Consider the following 17,327-nt stretch of genomic DNA (forward strand, 5'->3'; position numbering starts at 1 on the left):
CTAAGGCTATACTAAATTAAAAAAAGTAGTTCAGGCATTACCTGAACTTTTAAATATCTTTAATTATAATATCAGTACAACATAGGTTTTGAGGGTTAAAAAAATATTTAAAATATATTTTTGATGAATTCATCAATTGCTTCATTTCTTTTAGCCAATATTTAAATGCAATGTTTAAAAAACAATTATTGTAATTTTTACTCACTACAAGCTTTAAAGTTTTGCTAACAGTTTACAAATATTAGTTTACGCTATAGACATTTATGCCTAAATTGTATTTTTTTTTAAATAATGCAATTTGTATAATTACAGCGTCATAATTACAGATTACCATTAGAGCCTCGATATTAGAGTAAATATTTTGAGGCACTGATTGGCTCATTTAATATTTAAAAAAAGTAAAAAAACTTTTACATCTTGAAGTATGAACATTATTTATAAAATGTAAATTTATATGTATTTTAATTTTAATTTGTACATAACATTTATTAAATAATCTCATAACTTTATTGGTTATTATGCACTTATTATGATTTTTCTTCTTTTTCAAGTCAGTCTTATGATTGGTTTAAACTTAAGTTTTTTTAATATTTCGTAAATTTATAATTAAGTAAGACATTTCAAACTTTTGTTAAATTGTAATAAATCACGTATGTAAAAACACTTAAGAATTATATAGTTGATAGTAAATAAAAATAAAACATGATCAAAAGCGGTTGTAGTTAAACCGATTTTTTTATTTATAATATTTGCAGCAAACCTAAAAAATCTGACATTTTTATTCCTTGATTAACTAATTTATTTTTAAATCAAATACATGCTAATTTATTTATAAATGCATAATTTTAATGGCTCTAATTACACTTTAATTATTTTTATTCTTACTTGTAGCAAGCCCAGCTGGTTTTTTTTCTAACAGTAACATGCAGTAGCACATTTAACAAAAATATTTTAATTTTCTACTTAATTATCGAATTGATTCATATTTATAGATATATGTTAGTTGTACTAGTACCTACAAATTCTACAGACTACAGTAAATAAAAATAGCAATATTAAAATAAAACTGGTAACAACTTTGAACTATCAAGAATGCTTTAGACGCATTTAAACCTAATTCTTCTGTACTATACCAAACAACATTAAGTTGCATGGTGAGTTAAATAAGCGCTACGCATGGGAGGGAACAATCACTTCATGGGAGGTGCTAGAAACCCAAGCCCGACCTTCAACAGTGTTTTGTTTGGTCACGAGCCCAAAGAAAATGCACCAGTCAAACACAATAATAATTATTTTTCGACTGCAGGAAAAATGCGACTCTTGAAAGGAAACTATGCTCGTAACATAAACTGTGCTCACGTAAACCGAATGCATAGCCCAGTTGTGTGGGCATATAATGGCCCATGTAGCTGTTAAACTTAATGTCTATGGATTGTTGTGAAAGGATACGGATTGGAAATATTTAAGTTGGAGTAATAACTTAATAAAATGGCCTTTGACGTAAACGTTTGAATGATTCTGTTGATGGAATGGTAATAGTACGTGATAAGTCATAATTTAGTGACTTGTCTTTAATATTCTTAGTACATCACTTTTGAATACAAATAAATAATTTTTAATTGGGCTAGGCCAAAAAGATTTAGATTTTTTCCAAAATCCTTTTGCAAAAAATAAGTCCTTCGTAGCTATTTAAGTTAGCTATAATAAATGATCATTTTCTAAATAATGAAATAAATAAAAATTGAAATAAATTTAGAAATTCTGCAAGAATAGCAGTATGTCTAAAAGCAGACAATTTTTAAAAAATTGATACAAGAATGACTTCAATCATAGGCAATAAATTTTAAAATATTGAAGTAGGATGCCATTTTATCAAATTTTTAAAAGTCCAACATATAAACTTTAAACCTACATTCAAACCATTCATTACTTCTGGCTTTTCCAGTTATTCTTATAAAGTTGGTCAGTTATCCTACTCTCTTTTATTATACAATTGACTAAAGTATCTAAAAAATTAATACTTTTGTACTTTTTGCATTCGACATCATGTCTACCTATTTAATTCGAGTTCTACATATTTTGATTCTATTTGCATATCTTGCATTTATTATATTAATTGAACTAATAATTAAAAAGAGTTTGAAATATCCCTTAATACAATAGCTAGCATACCAACCTAACCTTGTTTTTGCTCTCCTTATTAACACTTCAAGCAAGATTCCATAATAAAAATATGATTATCATTGCCATTTCAGTTATGCATTAAAAAATGTATTTTACTATATTAAATGGAAAAATTGGCTTTTAAAATATAGTGAATTAAATAAGTAATATTAATAATATAATTGTGATATAATTATTTGTTTAAAAGAGCATATAAATTGAATTAATATGAATAACATATTTTTTAAGTTAAAAAATAACGAGCTTTTTGTACAAATTAAGAAAGTTTTCTTTAAAATCTGCTCCCGACATTTTAGATTATAACCAAAATTTTAACCTACTAAAAAAATCCACAAATTTAAAATAAAACCAAATTAGCTATTTTATTTACCAAAATTAGTCTTATAATTTTATGTAAAAGAATTATTATTTTGCAATATTTACAACGCTAACCACATACATATATAGTATTGTTTTATTTATCTTTCTCTTTATTTAAATATTATGCAGATAGTGTATTTTTACCTACAATAGGATTATATTACAATATGTTTAAGTATTAATTATTTCTATATTGCTAATATTTAAAGCTTTTTATTATAATAACGCTTTTGCAAAACATTTATAAAAAAAACGAATAAATACATTTTTAATTTTAAATTAAATAAATTCTTCATACTTCCTAAACAAAATTACTTTTAGGTATGGTAACAATTCCTTATGCATTACACATTCATTCCTTATACATTCTATGTTTTGGTATAAAACTATGACCAATTTACTTACGTTTTTTTTGTAATAAAAATATTTACCTTATTAAAAATAAGAACTAATTCAGTATTTTCAAACTAGCAAAATATTTCCTACATACTATTACATGAAAAACACGTTTTTAGGTAAGAAAGCCTTTAAAATATCCGATATAATATTCATAAATCCATAAAAAGTGTTTTTTCTCACGATATTTTTAGCATTAAATATATGTAAATTCAAGAATAACGGTAAAATTTAATTACTTGACGCACAAAAAAAAATAAGATTAAGTGTACTATAGGCATTTAAATTATGCATATTAAGAGAAATTATTATTATCTCAAATAAACAGTGTCTTTTCCTTATGAACATGAAATGGTAAGTCTAAAAAATAACTAATATTTGGAAAAATACAATGAAAATATACCTTCATTTAAAATGAGAACCCTTATCCTCTACACGTGCGTTCTCGCACAAAATCCGATTTGTAAGTTTGATACTATCTAATGAAAGGCACTTCAAGTTAAAAATAGCTATCCGACAATGCTTTTATACAAACAGGCCCTCAGGGAACATCCTTGATATATTGGGAGACTTCAAAGAATGACTTTAACTAGAAAGTCTTTGCTTTTGAGAAAGTTGTGTGAAAAAGCTTTAGGGGCAGGATTGCTATAGATTTTCGGATACGGTCTAGTTTGAGAAAGCTTTTGAAAAGTTTTGTATACTATAATACATATTTTGCATTTCCTTATTGGTCGGATTGCTTGTGATAAGTAAATATTACTAAATAGGAAATTTTTACTTTGACTTAAAATGCAACACACAAGAGATCATTTGCAAAAGGTTAATTTAAATTTTCTAGACAAAAAAATATCAAATTTCGAGCAAAAAAATTAATTTAGCATCAAATTTACAAAGCAACTTAATTTTAATATAAAAAATAAAAATTATTTATCAGATTAAACGTATATAATACAGCGCATATCAGAATCTTCAAGGTTTAAAAGGCAATCAAAAACCAAAAAAGCTTAACATGATTCTTCATGGGAATCTCTTTTATAAATTGTCGTCGAAATCATTAAATAAAAAGAGAATTAAATACAACCATGCAGTTTACTAGGCGACCTTACCGTAGTATTGTTTATTCACGGATGTTGCAGTTTTTATTTTAAAGGAATTAACTTTTTTCTTGGTTTTGTAACGAACGATTTGGTCTCTTAATACTAATTTAAAAATATTAATTTTGTTAAGCATAAATCTAAATTTATTATCAGAAAGGTTTAGGTTTATTTCCTTTTTATTTTGAAAATAACACGAACTTAGCTCATAAATTTTACTGCTATCACAGGTGCTCACATGCCATATATTACAGTAATAAAATAATTTATTATAGATGAAAACTTTTAACAATAAAATAAACACAAGGAAGCTTTGATAAATTCTATATTTGGCGATTTTGGAAACGCTTTTGAAATTTAGTTTATTTGCCCATAAACATAATTGCCAATATCCTATTTATTACTTTGCTATTTCCGCTATTTCGTATTTTAAAATTTAAAATAATAGCCCACTTTATGAGAATATGCGTTTAATTAAATATTGAAAATGTATGTTTAAGATGGTGATATTATGACCCGGTTAAATAAAGCGTGAAAAATTATCATTAATTATTTTATAAGGTTGTGCAATAATTCTCAAATATGCTTTTATGTATTCATTTAATGCACGTGGTTTAAATTTATCATTAATAATTATAGTTTTTAAAAATTTTATTATTTTATTTATATTATAATTTGTTCTTTTTATTTATGAGTTCTGGAACAGCAGATTAATTTACTGTAAATTGTGCATAAAATTTTCAATATTCTTAAGGTCATTGATTCAACTGCTTTGTACTAATGCATCAAAATATAGCGACAATGTTTTGGCTCACGTGAATCAAAAATTATAAACAAAAACAGCGATCCTGATCCAGCAAGAGTCTGCTGACGGGAAGCAATATTTAAATCATCATATCCCAAAAATAGTTAACGCAATAAAAATAATTATATAAAATCGTTAATAATCATCAGCTCAAGTCAAACAGTAGAACAACCTCAAGTAAAAGACTTCAGTCTTAAATCAAGAACAGTTTACCTGTTTTCCTCATCTATGCGATATTAAACTAACAGCATTATATTGTTAACTTCTGATTCTGCAGATCTTCTTCCTCCCTATAATAACCTCTTGCATACCTGAACATCACAGGATCGATGCAAATGGATCTAAAGGCCTTGAAATTATGTTAAACCTCTGAACTTTGAAAAACAATTAGCATGTATGATGTACTTCCTACAACCTATATGTCCTTGGTGAACTAGAGGAAACTCTTTTGATGGACAATGCCTGCATTAACAAACAGACAGATCATCTGGTATTCAGATACCTCCAGAGGTGGAGCCCCCTATACTTAAACGGTTTACTCGCTTGCGAAGCATGCTATTGTTGTCTAAACTAAAGTATTTGCTCTAATACGAATTGACATAAATAAAATAACTTTTAATTACAGCTGACTGAGGTTATTCAGGTACCACAGACTTTAATACCAGATTTATAGACTTTGACGGTTGATTTATTATAAATACAGCCACCACGAGACTGATATGAACTGCTCTCAGATGTTGCATTAGCGTCTTCAAAATTGAAATAACTGGGTACCACAGCTACTTGCTTTAATGGTATTATAGATTAAACAGTAACTAGAGGCTTAGGAGTAGAATATGTGACTGAAGATTTATGAAGTTGAACAGATTACTTATTAAAGGCGTCACCTTTAGTACTTTGGTATGAACTGCTACTATAAGTGTTTGGTAATTTGCATAAGTGTTTTGCAAATTAAAATAGCTGGTCCCATAGGCTACCACACGCTGTATAGCAAGAACAGGCCTAGGAGTAGATAACGTTACTAGCTTAAAGAAATATAATCGATGGCTTGTTAAAGACATCAGAATATTGAAGTAACTGGTTACTAGTGCTATGCGAATTGGTTTCAGATTCTGCGTCTCTAACCTCCAAATTAAAACAGTTGGTTACAAGTTGTTGCTGAGGTTGTTCCACTGAAACTATAGTTGTACAGTGACAACAGGTTGAGGGGAAGAATGGATTACTGATGATGTGTAGAATTTAATTCAATTGGTTTATTATAAATATAGCTACTACTAACTTGCTGCAAACTATCAGATTAAGCATTACAGTTTCCTAGTTAAAATAACTCGTTACTATAGCAAGTTTTGGTGTTTCTACTACAACAGTCAGACTGGGAGTGGATAATACGGTGGAAGCTTCGTGGAATTCAAGAATTATTATTAACAAGAAGAAGATTTATTATTTACATAGCCAGTAGTCTCTTAAGATCATACGTGTGAATTATCATTCTTAAAATAAATATTAAACACAGCTGCTTTGGACGTAGAATACCTGAATCCTGTACTATTTTTACATTTATCATACTGCTTTAGTGCTTTACATATTGCTTATAACCATATATAAAATATTGATTTCTAGATCAATAGATTCTAACAGGAGTAACTCGAGGCTGCTGATAAGCACCTACAGCTTGTAGAGTAACATTTTTATAATTATACGTGGTACTAACTAATTCCTAAGACAATTTGGGGTGTTGATATATTTGCACAATTAATTGCTCATAATAAGTTTGAGGCTGTTGATAATCTGCAACGATAGTTTTTTGCTTTAATTACAATACAGGTTTTCTAATGGAAAAGTTGGATATTGTGGTAGAAAGTTTTCATAAACATAATCACTTTTATCAGTTTGTAGTTTGTCACTATAAGTTGATACTTTATATGCAGCTGGAGTAGATGATACCTTTAATTGAGGTTGTTGCTGTATAATTACGGACCTGGAAGTTGATACTGCCACAAACAGAGGTCTTTATTGAAATTCAAAAGAAGCTTTTTGATATTTATAGTTCCTGTTTGTATTATATTTTTGTAGGCTATTGGAGATACAATACCTAAATTTTGATGCTCTACGGTAATAATAGGTTATAAGGTAGATGAAATGTAGGTTTGTGCTGAGTTGTTGTAACTGATACAAAAAATCTTGCTGTGATCACTGTGACTCTATTCAGTTTATTACCGAATGCATCATTATGGGAATAAGTTTGTAAATGCTGCTTGATTGGATATAGTTAGGAGTAAACACAAAGTTAGTGAAACAGTTTTTGAATTGGCCAACATCATGGATTTTAATTTTATACTCGAATTCAGGGATATTGGTGGTTACTCCACCCAAAATTATTTTTTAATATATATTATACAATACAGACAAAAATTGAATAAGTTACCTCAGAACAAGTCACAGTTTTAATTTCAGGTACTGGCTACTGTTAGGATAGATATTACTTTAACATCTGATGCCGTGGTTCAGGCAATTTTAAAAGTAGAAATAGTAAGAATTTTGTTTAAATTTAGAATTGATATTTTTGGATTAATTTAGTGGTCTTGTATCACTATGACCAATTTAAATTATCCTTTAATGTTTTGTTCTATTAATATTATAGTTGAAAGTCTGCTTACCAAGCTCTATGCCACCATTATCAAAGTCAGTGCCCTGTACACCTTTTTAATGCGAAAGTCTCTGAGAAGAAATTCCAGATCTAGTGGAGCTGTATCCTGTAGCTAGAATATTACCTTAGACAATGTTCATGTTTTTATTTTGATAACTATTATATCCACTTGCAACTATTCCAACATTTTGCTCCTTATATCTGAGAAGCATATTGTGCTAAGTGAGTACTATAAATAGTAGCAGGATTATCCTGGATCAAATGGAGATTGCAATGATCAATCGAGGATCGTAGAGGAACTGATGAAGGTGAGCTGGGGACTTGAGCAAATCTGGGTGGCTAGTCATTTAAGTAATGTTAATAACAAGCTATTGGAAATTGCAAATATGTGGCTTTGGCGTCACTAAATAGTCTTCTTAACAGTAAAATACGGTCACTCTAAGAACCTTTTATGAACTTCCGTTTTTTATCAAATTAACTCACGAAGAGCACCAGAGAATAGCTAATTAACTAAAACTCTTATTTTAATTCGTCGTAAAATATAAAAGTTTCTAATCAAATTTCTCGCATCTTCTTTTATGAAACTTCTGATTAATAATTATTTAATTTGCTACCGTAAATTGCGTTTCATGAGAGGCCAGATTTTAATTTTCTACATCCATTATACATTGGCTTAAAGTAATTATCGGCAATATTTACAATGGGTAAAAGCATGGTTTCTTTTGCAACTGTTTTTTAATTAAATCTCTTTCAGTATGATAAATACATAAATATATATTTCAAATTAAAAAAATCTTTATAAATATCGATTCAATACAAATTTGTATCTTATTCAGTATATAACACATGTCACAGAATGACTCTCTAGGGTGTAAAAACGTCAATGTTTATTCAGGTTCTTAGGTTTAACATCTCAAGTTGCTACTGGATATTTTCAAGGAAATATTAAGTTCATAATAAAAAGGTATACCCTTTGTCAATGAAAATTGAATATGAGAGATGGATTTGTCCTTTGGGAAACCCTATTTCTGATAAAGGACAACAATATTATTAAAATATTTTTTTAAGTACTTTACCACTTTTTTGTAAATAGTAAATTAAAATATTCATATACCGCTAGAATTGACATCGTCATGCCTCGTGGTGGGTCATAGTAAGTGAAAAAAAAAAGCGCCTATGCCAATTCATATCAAAAAGTGATTGATTAAGATGGATATCGGCGGTTCGATCGGTTCGTTAGTACAACAAAGCGGCGAGGTGTTGTAAGCCCTGCATGCACTAATGGTGTCTCTTTCAATGCCTATTATTTTTAATTTTTTTGGATCGCGCACCATAGACGGGGATTCGATAAAATATGCGTTTTCCTAATTAGAATTAATTTGAAATTTCTTAAAAAATTAGAAAAACTTTAAATCAGTAAATTGTCTTGAAAACCTATATTAGAATTATATTAAAAAAATTATTCAAAAAGAAATTCTGACTATCAAGTTAACTTATAATTAAAAATCATCTTGGTTAAAAATGATTAATTTTTTTAATGTACAAAAATTTATTGATTGAGTTTTGAAGAAACTTTAAAAAACTATAAATAAAAATTAAAATTTAATTACATATTTAGTCATTAAAAATATAGTCATTTCTAATTTTTAGTTATTAGCTATATCTAAAACAAAAAATGAAAAAAATCATTAAAAAGGGATTATCAAGCAACTAACTTATAAAAAGTAACTTTGATCTTATATGAAAATAAGTAACTTTTTTTCCCAACCTCGATTCATTTACTTTACCACTTGACTCTCACTAAGATACCGTGGAATGAACATCATCCCTGTTTAAATTTTGTTTAAACAGGGACCAATGTTTAAAAGATTCTTCCTACCTGTTGTGACAGTTTCTCCATAAGTTTCTCCGCAGCTTACACTAAACGAGAATAGTTATATTAGACCAAGCCGTTAATACTCTTTCAATCTTTATTCGATTACTTCGATCTGTAATAATTTTAGTTTAGAATCTTCAATGCTTCTCAGTTTTATTCCAGACCCAACTACTTAAGTCCATAAATAATTAATTCCTAGTAAGACCAAGACATTATTCCGAACCTCGATGGTTGTAGTGTATAGGTAAAGTTTAAACCAGTTTTTTTCCTTATTAATCTCCATTTTAATTATTCCTAGTAATGCTAGAGACTAAGCAGAAATAATTAAGATCCAAACATTTCGTCGTGTAAGACGTTGTTACGTCTTCAAATTCATCACTAAGAAATATTAATTCAATTAGTTTATAAAACTTTGCTATTAATTGTAACCATTTTTTCTTTAATTTGAAAATTCTAGAAATATGTTAAGTGGCTTAAATATTTAACTTAATCAATTCTACTTATATAAATAAACTTTTCAAATATTTATCTTTTGAGAACATTATTGATTTGAGTTCTTGTTATAATCAGTGATTGATTGATTTTCACTACGTTATGATATTTTTGTTTAGTATTTTATATAATCAAACATACCTATTTAATTATAAATGTTTATCAAAATTTATTCTCTAGTGGAACAGTGATATACTATGATTTTTCACAGTGTGTTTTTGAAAATATCGTTTATTTTTGTCAACATTTCTGAATTATTATTATGTAGATTTTAGAAAAAATTAGATCTTTTTAAATGATGTTGCTAAATCAATACTATTTATAAATGATAATGAAATTGTCAATAATTCTTTCTAACTTTGTGAATGAATTTTGCCCAAAAACTGATCAAAAGAACTGTTCTTTTTGAATCTACGTAATAGCTAATAAGAAAATAAAATAATTCTTTTACACAATTTATATATTTTTTTATATAGTTTTATATATTTGATGTAAATTATTAAAGCCGATATACTATAACTATATAAAACCAGAATGAATTTGCTACCTTTTAAACAATGCATATAAAGACTCTATCATGGATATTATAGCACATAAATAAGGTATATTAACCATTTAAATTATGCATAGACTTATATTGGTTATTAAGCATACTATAATAATTTTGCAGTTTATTTTTACCTTTAACTTATTTTTTTTTAATTGGCTATTAAATGTATTATATATTCCAAATAAAAATAAGATTACCGCCTTGCCCAGTAAAACAGATTTGTATTTTTTTATATACAGTGCATCCCAAGAGTTATGTCTAAATTTATTTAAAATTCAGTGGTGTGTGCGCATTTTTGTACGTGAAGTTTGTATATACAGGGTTGCTTAAAAATAAATTACGACCATCAACTTCATTTTTTTAAATGAAAGCACCTTTTTTTATTTCATCTTTGAATTTCCCGTGGAATTCTACGTATGTTTCATGCATCATGTCAACAGTTATCGAAAAAAAGACGATTCATGTAACAAATAAAAAAAGAACAAAAATTAAGTTAAATGTTCAAAATGGTGGCCATTCATGGCTTGACAACATCCAAGGCGATCAATAAAGTCTCGTTGCACATTTTGAATCATTTCCGGAGTTATGGCGCGCACTTCTCTGCGAATTCTCTCTTTCAAGTCGTCTAGATTATTTGGCCTATTAACAAATACCTTCGACTTGAGGTATTTCCACAAAAAAAAGTCCATTGGTGTTAGGTCAGGCGACCTAGCAGGTCATTCGATGGGTCCTATCCACCGATTGGGACAGGTTTCATCCAAAAATGTACGCACAGTGGAAGCATAGTGCGGAGGAGTGCCATCTTGCTGGAAAATTAGTTCTTCGTCAGGATAGCCTGGGTCCTCTAAAAATCGACGGGTCCGAGCGTTTTTTTTCTAAGACACCCCTGAATTTTAAATGAATTTAGACATAACTTTTGGGATGCACTGTATAAAGTGGAATTGATGACACTAATACTATCAAATAATTATAAGTATCCATATACTCCACCACTGTCGTATGTTTTTCCATACATTATGCCTTTAAATTTTCTTAACATTGCGTTGCATTGGTATTGATACTTACTGACCCGAGTAAGGTCAAAAATGGCCGTAAATCAAATCAAGCACTCTGTTTCTTGTATACCCGAGCCGACAATCCTTAAGCTTCATTAATCATTTGACGCGAACTTAACGGCGCGAAGAAATATTAGTTTAATTTATTATGTTTTATTAACAGATTTTAAAGGATTTCGTTTGTTCTTTTGTGGATTTGAAGGTGCCGAAAAATTTTTGTTTTTGGTAGTGAGCATTTTAAGATTTATCTAAACGGTTTATATAATTTATTACAAAGGCCGATTAAGGTAATATGTACCCTAAACCTAATTTATCAAATCTATTTTGGTATAAAAATTTGTACATAAAAATATCAATATACATGTTATAAAACTAATTTAGGTATATATAAGTTATGGCTCCAAAATTCCATATTGAATGGCATGTCCTGCAACATCTCTCACTCTGGTTCTAAATTCGTCACTTTTCCACGTATTGGTCACTTTTTCATTCCATAGTTGTAATCCCCTTTCCCGTGTTATGTGATTACTTTCCACCAATCCAAGAATTTCTCTTTTTTCTTTTAACATATCTGGCCACATAAATATTCCTGAAAAAAAATTATTTTATATAAAAGCCAGGCCTTTAATTACTTTATATATTAATAGGTATTCGTAATAAAATTTATTATGACCCTATACCTTGAACTATAAGAATTTAATTAAAAGTTTGTTAAATGATGAAATAATGAAAAAATCACATTACGATTGTAAATTTGATTAGCCTAATTCAATTCATTTCACTAGTAAAAATAAAACTCTGACTCTGACCAAAATCTTCAAACTTTAACTAAATTTTTAAGATCAATTGCCTGAATAAGAACTGTTCCAAAAACTTCTTTCTTTAATAAAATCATTTAATTTAAACACATATAATATAGAATTCTAAAGCCTCTATAACCTAATGCAATCCAATTATAAGCAATATCATGAAAAATAATTAAAATTCAACTAAAAAATTTATATCTAAATTTTAAAAAAATATGGTGCAATATTAAATAATTAAATTACAATAAATAACTAAAAGCATAAGTGTAGTAATAAGCTTTAAATATTGTTGCTTAAAAAATGTTTATTAACTAAATGTCTAAAATATTAGACACAATCAGTTACATAATGAATAAGAATGTAACATTTTCCTGACCCCAACTCACCAATCAATACAATCTCACTCTTTTTAAAAATAAAACAAAAAGCAGTTTCAGGCATAACTTAATAGCATTTGATGCACGTCTTAATATGAAGTTCTGAAAATTATTATAGAATTTATAGCGTAAATGTAACAAATAGCCTTTTCATATTAAATATGCTCTTTTTGCAATAAAATACCTTATTTAGGTATAGTTGATACGCACCTTATTATTTTTTATTAATTTTGAATGTCTTACCTAAAATTAAATTTGGCATACAACACTTCTTCCATTCTTCCCTTAGAGCTTCAAATGGTGGTATATCCTCAGGAGCTTTTGCACCAAGGTCTTCAGCGAAATTACTAAAATAATTATAATATATCTTTAGATACTGGTCTAGATTGTCCAGGTCTTCTTTTGACGCCTCCGCATAGAAGAAGTAAGACAGGTCAACGACTGCCGATTTTTCTGCGATTCTTTGAAAGTCTATTAGCTTGATAGTTTGTTCTTCTATGTCTACCTGAAATATAATATAAGATTTATAATTGTTCTGTGATTCTGCTCGAATTTCACTAATAACGTGATATCCAGTTAAAGCAGTTCTGGATCTTGATGGAAAGTTCTTTATACTATCCTTAACTGGTATTTTCCAAAAGAAATTTATATTTTATTAATTTTGACCCTTAAAATGAACGAGTAATACATTACTAAAAAAAGGCTTTTGGCTGGGGCAACTTGTTGTACTATTTCATTATCGAAATTGTCAAAAATAGTCTAGACTACCATGACCTCATGAGAGAGTTAATTTAATACGATAAGATAATGGGAAAAATAAACATATTTTTGTATACGTGTTAAGCAGCTTTAAGTAGTTTATTATTAATGAACGTTACATAAACTTCTACTTGTAAAGTGAATTATATTTGACTATTTATTTATATAAAATATGATAAATTGCTATTTATTAAGAATTATATAATTAAAGATTAACTAAAAGTTATATTTTAGAATTATAGGATATTCAAAATTTATTTATTAATGATTTTTCAAGTAATTTAAGTCATCATATGTATTCTATCTATTTTAATTTCTGATATAGAGAATCGATTTTAAAAATTAAAAAAATCTTAGCGGTAAGATTTTTAAACTTTATAACATGATTATATATTTCATATTTTTTAATTTTGATTGTTTTAAGAGGATTTGATATGCGTTTATTGAACCTCCTTTTATGATTCTATTTAGGTTTGCACGAGTGTTACTTGAATTGTTTGTTTTATATATAAATAAAATTAAAATATAAAAATAAAGAGTCATAATATAAATGAAAAATAATATCATTCTGACCGCCTTTAGAGGACACAAATAAGAAAATTACAAATAAATTATACTAAAGGTAAGTTAGATAGATGGTAGTCAAAAAATTATAAACATTATATTAAAAAAAAAGCACAAAATAGAAAAAGATAATTAGTTACTAAGACAAGGGTACCGAAATATTAAAAAAATGGATTACTTGAGAAGCAAATGGGAAAACTATACATGGGATAAAATTTTGGTCGTTTTTAACTCTCTCTAGTTTAACTTTTTAATTTTTTTTTATTTTTAAACTTAGTTTTCATCAAATCTAGCAATTTGCAAAACAAGGTAACTGTTATAATTATATAAATTGAAATGAATTACAAGGTAAAAGGGAAATCCAAAAGATGGCAACAAAATGCATTTTTGTTGTCTACGCACCTGGCAAGTTTCATAGTTGGGTACCAAAATATTCAAGAATTAACACATTTATAACAGAAACTTAAAAGAGCAAAGGCTGCAATACGCCGCATGTTTTGCTTATCAATGCGGCTTATTTTGGTTGTACACTAGTTGGTAAAAGAGGAAATAGGAGAAATGCTGTCGTTCTCTATTGTACATAAGATCTAATAGAATCATTCATTAAAAAACTGCTGTTGCAAGTTTTTCGCACGTGAGACTTTAGTGTGTCAGCATGGTATAGTGAATTTAATTACATAAAATTTTATTAAAATGAACAAAAAAAATTCATAAGAGCAAAATATTGGATTACTCATTGAAAGAAAATATTAGCAGTAGGTCATATAAGAAAAAATATGTTGCAAGTAGATTGCAATTTGGCTTAAAAAATGCCTAAAAAGAATTTGAAAGTAGTCATATCTTCTTACAGGGATTTATTTGCTTATTATAAGAAACTACAAGTTTAGTCAAAAGTCTCGAATTTATATTAGGATTAGGAATTTCCTACACGTGTTTCGCCCCTAAAGGCATCATCAGACCTGATCAATATTTCCTAAAATGTGCATTGTGAGAAAAACTGAAAGTATAAAACTTTGTGAGTAACTTGCACACTACGGATAATGTCGAATTATTTTTTTTAACAATGTAATTTTATATTTTTCTTAATAATGTGAATTTCAGAAACTGTTGATGAGGTTTAATAAAGACTTTAGGGGCGAAACACGTGTAACCAACTCTTAAATGTAATTTAAGTTCGAGAATTTTGACTAAACTGTGGTTTTTTGTAAAAAGAATTTGATTATTTTTATAAAACCATTGACCATTTATATAAAATATTTAAATTTTATACTAAATACATGAAAATATACACTCAGATCAATAAACAATAAATATTTACTCAAACAATAAATCTAAAATATGTGACAATTTAAAATATAAAAAAAAAATATTTTTTTTTTAATTTTAAATTTACTCTCTCTAAATCATTGTCGTACTTTGACGTACTCATCTATTCACCCGAAATGCTGAAACTGATAAATAAATTAATATTTATTAACATTAGCAAAAAAAAAAATGGATTTCCATGTAGGAGAGATCGGACCTATAGAATGGCCAGCGAGATCGCCTGATATTGTACCTATGAATTTTCTTTTCTGGGGTCAAAGTCAAAAGTTTATAAGGGACAAACAAAAAAATTAAAAGATTTCTAAATTAGATATTTTAATTAAATTTTGAGATTTCTTTTTTAAGCTGCTTAATATACTATATCTTGTACATGAATTTTGAGTAACATACTGCAAAATATACGGTCATTTAAAAGCTACTCTTTCATAAAAAACTTTTTTAAGATGTTCATTAATTACTTTTAGTTAGGGCTTGTCTTACACCATGTATACAAATCGTAACGTGCCACTCATAGGCAAAATTATATCTAAACTTACATTTTTTTTAAAAAGCATATTTCCCACTCGAGAATCACCATGTATAAGACAAGTAAAATTTCCCTTTTCTCTCTGAGCTTCTTCTTTAATATTTTGAAGATCTAATTTATTCAAAACCTTAATGATATCCGCATCATTTTCAGGATCCAACACATCTAAAGCCGATTTAAAGGCATTACCTCTTAGCGTACATTTCGGATTATATTCGGAAAGGTCTCCTAATTCTTTTATAAGTTCCTTAAAAGTTTTATAGTGCTCCTTTCTATACATGTAGGATAACGCATGAAACCTGGCGTAAGTCTGGAAAATATTTTTCATATGCATCGGAGTAAGCTTAAGCTGTCTAGGAGTAATCCTGTATTTGGCTTCAAAAAGGTTTTCAACTAAAATAATTTCCTTTTGATAAGTGCATGTTCCGGCTATGAACCGAGGCAGGTTTGTAAACAGCTTAGAAACCCTTTTGTTTTCTTGAAACTTTTTTAGCTCCGGATAAACTCTTTTATAAAAACAAATTTCGTTCTGGAAATTCGGAACCATGCTGCATCTAGAGAGATTTCTCGGCACCACTTTTACTAAAATATGGGTCACTTCTCCGTTATCCTTGTTGGTAAGCTCACACCGGTAAAACTCGGATGCATAACCGTTTGAAGTGAATTTATTCGGATTAATATAAATCTCGTAGGATTCTGTGTTTTCGCAGCGAATTTCATGTAAAAGATTATGTATACGGCACTCCAAATTCGGATCCATTTTAATTTGGCTATGTCGCGTCGTAAGACTCGAATACTACTGCGTTATTATGTATCGTAAGTTATCTCGAATACATGTTTGTTTTAGCTTTTATCACTAGCTAATTTAATAAGTGGAAAACAGTGGCGTGACTTATTACATATTTATTAAAATACTTTAGATTATGTAGTGAGTATTTGAAATTTATAACGAATTTATTAATGAGTCAGTTGTTAAAAAAATACATTCTTGCATCACTGCATATGTTTTAGGCATGTTTAAAAAAATATTTAGTCGGAGGCTAAATATATGTAAAATGGAAAGCCCCTGTATTGAGTTTAGTTTCATGTAAAGGTTAATCGGTTTCTTTACCGGAAAAGTCATTAATAGTTTTCTTGTAAATGCAGCAGTTTTGAAGTAATTGACTAGATTTTCAATAGAATAAAAAAAAATTAATACTATCAAGAGTTTCACAAAACATACTCATTTTGTCCAAAATAGCTATAAGCTATTAAAAATTATATATTTACAGCCTGTACTTACGTTAAATTGATAACAAAAGGTCAACAGATCTTCTTTAAAGTAATGTGCCAGTATCCTCAGTGACTGCAGCACGATTTCGTCCTGATCTTCGTCAAAAATGGTAAATTTCTTATACTTAGCTTTTTGGGTCAGCTTTGGAAAATGCCAAAAAGCTTTTTTTAGTAAAAAGCACAGGCCATTCTTTTTTAATACTCCCAATTGTAGGCGGATCAGTATTTGTTAGGAAAT

General features: G+C 28.2%; 1 protein-coding gene across 1 annotated transcript; it reads right to left on the reverse strand.

Moving 5' to 3' along the window:
- Nucleotides 1-11,702: 11,702 nt before the first annotated feature.
- LOC126737902 (uncharacterized) lies at nucleotides 11,703-16,606 on the reverse strand. The gene is made up of 3 exons (XM_050442988.1): nucleotides 15,828-16,606; nucleotides 12,886-13,147; nucleotides 11,703-12,048 (listed from the first exon to the last, which is right to left on the reverse strand). Exons 1-3 carry the CDS (start codon nucleotides 16,575-16,577, stop codon nucleotides 11,852-11,854), a joined length of 1,209 nt encoding a protein of 402 aa, XP_050298945.1. The 5' UTR covers nucleotides 16,578-16,606; the 3' UTR covers nucleotides 11,703-11,851.
- Nucleotides 16,607-17,327: the final 721 nt, after the last annotated feature.

This window comes from Anthonomus grandis, chromosome 6 (genome assembly GCF_022605725.1).
Source record: "Anthonomus grandis grandis chromosome 6, icAntGran1.3, whole genome shotgun sequence".
NCBI classification, from domain to species: Eukaryota; Metazoa; Arthropoda; class Insecta; order Coleoptera; family Curculionidae; genus Anthonomus; species Anthonomus grandis.